The sequence below is a fragment of the Atta colombica genome, unplaced genomic scaffold (assembly GCF_001594045.1).
Source record: "Atta colombica isolate Treedump-2 unplaced genomic scaffold, Acol1.0 scaffold21, whole genome shotgun sequence".
NCBI classification, from domain to species: domain Eukaryota; kingdom Metazoa; phylum Arthropoda; class Insecta; order Hymenoptera; family Formicidae; genus Atta; species Atta colombica.
The window spans coordinates 730,435-734,614 of NW_017259305.1; the positions used below are offsets into that span (position 1 = coordinate 730,435).

General features: G+C 26.9%; 1 protein-coding gene across 1 annotated transcript; it reads left to right on the forward strand.

The window, feature by feature from the left end:
* The first annotated feature begins 825 nt into the window (after positions 1 to 825).
* LOC108687601 (charged multivesicular body protein 6) lies at positions 826 to 2,755 on the forward strand. Its single transcript, XM_018193452.1, has 3 exons — positions 826 to 1,009; positions 1,241 to 1,350; positions 2,053 to 2,755. Exons 1-3 carry the CDS (start codon positions 944 to 946, stop codon positions 2,510 to 2,512), a joined length of 636 nt encoding a protein of 211 aa, XP_018048941.1. The 5' UTR covers positions 826 to 943; the 3' UTR covers positions 2,513 to 2,755.
* Positions 2,756 to 4,180: the final 1,425 nt, after the last annotated feature.

A 4,180-nucleotide genomic window follows, 5' to 3' on the forward strand; every position in this document is an offset into this window, starting at 1 on the left:
TAAATTAGAATATTATTAGAAGTAAAAATCTAATAATTATAATTATTGTATCTGTGATATCTATAACAATGTGTTGTTTACAATAACTCTTTAAAAAAATTATTGTTAAGCTGAATAAGTAATTCCAAAAATTTTTAAAAAGTAATTGTAAACTTTTGGAGCAAACAATATTCGAAATTTTATCAAAAGATTGAAAAATACGAAACTTTGATTGCAAAATCTTTTGATGCCAAAGAAAAATAATTAATAATATCTACCCATAGATTGAAATAATCGAACGCCGCAATTTGTTACCTCAATTATAATCGTGATTAGATAGAAATTATTTTATATGTACATCAAGCTGTAACTATAGTTTTTCTTCAAAATTTTCTCATCTCTTGTTATTTATGTAAATATTGTAAAAAATTACCTGATGTTATCTTCAAAATACATTAAACGATATAGTAGTCGATTCACAATTCGTGAATTCATTATTTCCAATCACAAACATGGCTGCGTTCTGTTACACGCAAAATGCGCATGAAGTATCATTTTATCCTTGTTTAACATTCTGCGAATAACAACAATAAAATAATACCTCATGCGTATTATGTGTGCAGCTTATTTTTTTTACGTGTTTTACCGTAATTATCGTCACGTAAAATTACGTGTCACAATTCGTGAATTTTTACGTACGAAACATCCGCGAAACATGAAATTTATTGCAATTATTGAGAGCGAATTTACAATCGAACAACCTTCATCGCGCGAGTTATGTGAGGCGGCACTCATTTCGAGAATTGTAAGCGTCGATTTATCGACTATCGAACGACCAACATGGCTGCCTCCCGGCACCCCGCGAGGATATATTTTCGACGATTGTCAAACGTGACGTGACGTGATAAGCGAGTCAATTGCAAGTTCGACTCGCGGTTCGCACTTTGTGATATCGCGTGCAAGAATGGGAATTTTCTTCGCTAAGAAAAAACAACCAAGTCGGGTCACTGAGCAGGACAAAGCAATCCTGGTAAGAAGTGGTCTTAATCCTTTCTTCACAACGTTATTCCTGAAACTGTCAAATCATTCTCTTATCGTTGGTCACACTTAACTCAACTCGTAAGTTGTTAATAATTGTTTGATTCGCACGCATTACAAACAAAAAAATTAAGTCAAATAAATATAGTACACAAAAATCAGAAGTATATAGTGCATATTATAACCTCAAAACTGTCTGAGATACATTTTTTGACATTTGCAGCAAGTGAAACAAACAAGGGATAAAATTAAGCAATACCAGAAGAAAATCGAGCAAAGTTTGGAGAAAGAACGATTGCTTGCAAAGGAACTTTTGAAAAATGGCAAAAAAGAGTGCGTATCTTACGTTTAATTATTATATGAAAAGAAAGTATTGTGTATTTAATTGCACATACTATATTTAATTGCATACTGCATATATTAGCGTTATATAATATACAATATTTATTCTATATTATATTTATTTGTAAATTAGTACATTGCTTATTAGCTAAAATTTTTCAGTAATTAGAAATTTAAGATGAATTCTATGTTTATACTTTCTTTTATGATTTAAAAAAAAATTCTTAGTCATTTTCTATAGAATCAAATACATTTTAAATTTTACACTATCTGTTAAATGTTTTTTTGAGCGCTATCGTAGAAAAATCCCTAGAACACATATTCATTTCATATTTCATATTTCAGTACATTTCATATTTCAAGTTTATATCTAAATGCTATGATTTTCATACAGTTAAATATCTCAAATTATGGATTAAATATCGCAGGAAAATTATTACGAGTTATGTTTTATATTTATATGTTTAGACTGTTTTCTTTATTTTTATTTTTCTTGATTTGTAATTTATTCTATTTAATTGTGTTAAAATTTAAAATGTATTTGACTCTTACTTTGCCTTTTATTTATTGTTATTTACTATATGAAGAATCCTTCTATCTGTTAAATATTTTCTATAGATTTTTGCTTAATTGATATTATATAACATATTAATTAGATTTTATTATCTTAAAATTATTTTGTAATTCTTATAGTCGTGCATTACTATTGTTACGCAAGAAGAAATATCAAGAACAAGTTCTGACTCGTGCAGACGGTCAGCTAGAAAATCTTGAGCGTATGGTTCATGATTTGGAATTTGCTCAAATTGAGATAAAAGTTGTTGATGGCCTAAAAACTGGCAATATTGCATTGAAGCAATTACACGCTTTGTTGTCTATCGATGAAATTGAAAAAGTTATGGATGAAACGAGAGAGGGCATCGAAAAGCAAAGAGAAATTGATGAAGTATTGACATCAACTTTCGCTATAGAGGAAGAAATTGACGAGAGTGAAATTGAAGCAGAATTGGATGCATTGATGGAAGCAGACATCAATGAGAAAGCTCCTGAAATACCAAAGGATGTTTTATTACCAGATGTACCAAAGGAATTACCAGAAGAAGAGAAAAGTACGAAAGAAAAGATTCAAGAGCCGATTGCAATAATGGCATAAAACTCAGGAATTGATGGACTTTTGTTGAATTAAGATTTTGTGCAATGAAGTATGTATATATGTACAGTAAATAACTCATATATATAAGTATAGTTTATAAAGTTTTATCTACAAATCAAAATTTTAGTATAAGTATTACTTTTCATCTTATTGTATACGATAAAATAACGCAATGTACATATTATCCGAATATAAAAATGCAGTAATGGAAGATGTATGGAGTAAATAAATAAGTTTTCCATGTATTTTATTTATGATTAAGTATGAGATAGATATATTTCCACGTGCATAAGAAATATAATAAAATTTTTGTTTCGACAACTTCTTTAAATATAATTAATTTAAATATAATAGTGAACCTCTACAGTATGAATGATTAGATTTAGTAATTAAGATATAATTAATAACTTAAGAATCATAAGAATCATTAAAATATATGAATATTATAAATTATATAAATATTATAAATAAGAGAGTAAAGAAACGCCAAATATTGGGTCGTCCGGAAAGTTCGTGCCGCAAAAGATTTAAATATAATAAATGAAATTAAAAATTAATTTAATTTTTTTCTTCTGTGTTTTAATTTTCCTTCAAAATCGGCACTTTCCGGACAACCCAATACGATCGAAATTTTATCTTATTGCTTAAACGATATTTTGTAAATTTCAAATATATTAATTATATAAACTGTGTATCGATTACTGTCGGACTTGAAATGTAATCGCAAATTGCTGAAATAATATTACAAATTAAATTGCTCGTTAATTTAATAATGATTGGTAAAAAACTGTAAAGAACTTATTCCGAAAAATATTTCAGACTTAAACTTTCAGAGTGAATGCTTTTTCAATTCTTCCATTAAGGCATGTGATAATATCTATTTCAGTTTCAGTTTGTAATTTCAAGTTCGACAGAAATCGGCGAGCAGTTTAAAGATGTATTTAAAATTTACACAGAAATATATTATTAAGCATCAAATACAGTCTTCCTCGACCACTTCTTTATTTAATTTATTCGTATAGCGTCTAATATATGTAACTTAATAACTTATTAATGAATATTAATTCTTGGGAAATAATATATTGATACAAATATCTATTTTCCATTCCTAGTTGTAATTATTTCATTTTGTTGACTATGTTAGTATTTTATTTTCTTGACTTTGATGACTTATATCAACTGAATGTCATTTTAAGATATTTTATTAAATAGTAATTAAAGTACAAAGTTACGTATTTTTGTTTATATTTTATTTTCTATTTTACTTTATTCTATTTTTATTCAAGAATTTAAAAGAAATTGTGTTCATTTTTTGTTTTATTATAAATGTTTAAATATAAACGGTGATGTGAATTCGATATAACCAAAATTAAGAATTAATATATAAATATATACATAAACAAGAACAGAATAATATTTAGTTATTTTTATACATTGACATAATACTCAAGATTATGATGTTATATGATATAGCGCGAGCTCTTATAACTTGATCTTATTTGACAATTTGCATAATTATATTGATATTTTTTTTTTTTCAGAAACAGGAATCGTGTAACATGTTAATGAGTGTGACCAATTAAAAAATTATTTTATATTTCTCAATTTTACGTGGTATTATATGTCTTACGAGCCATTAATACATTGTTATATTTAACATACTGTACG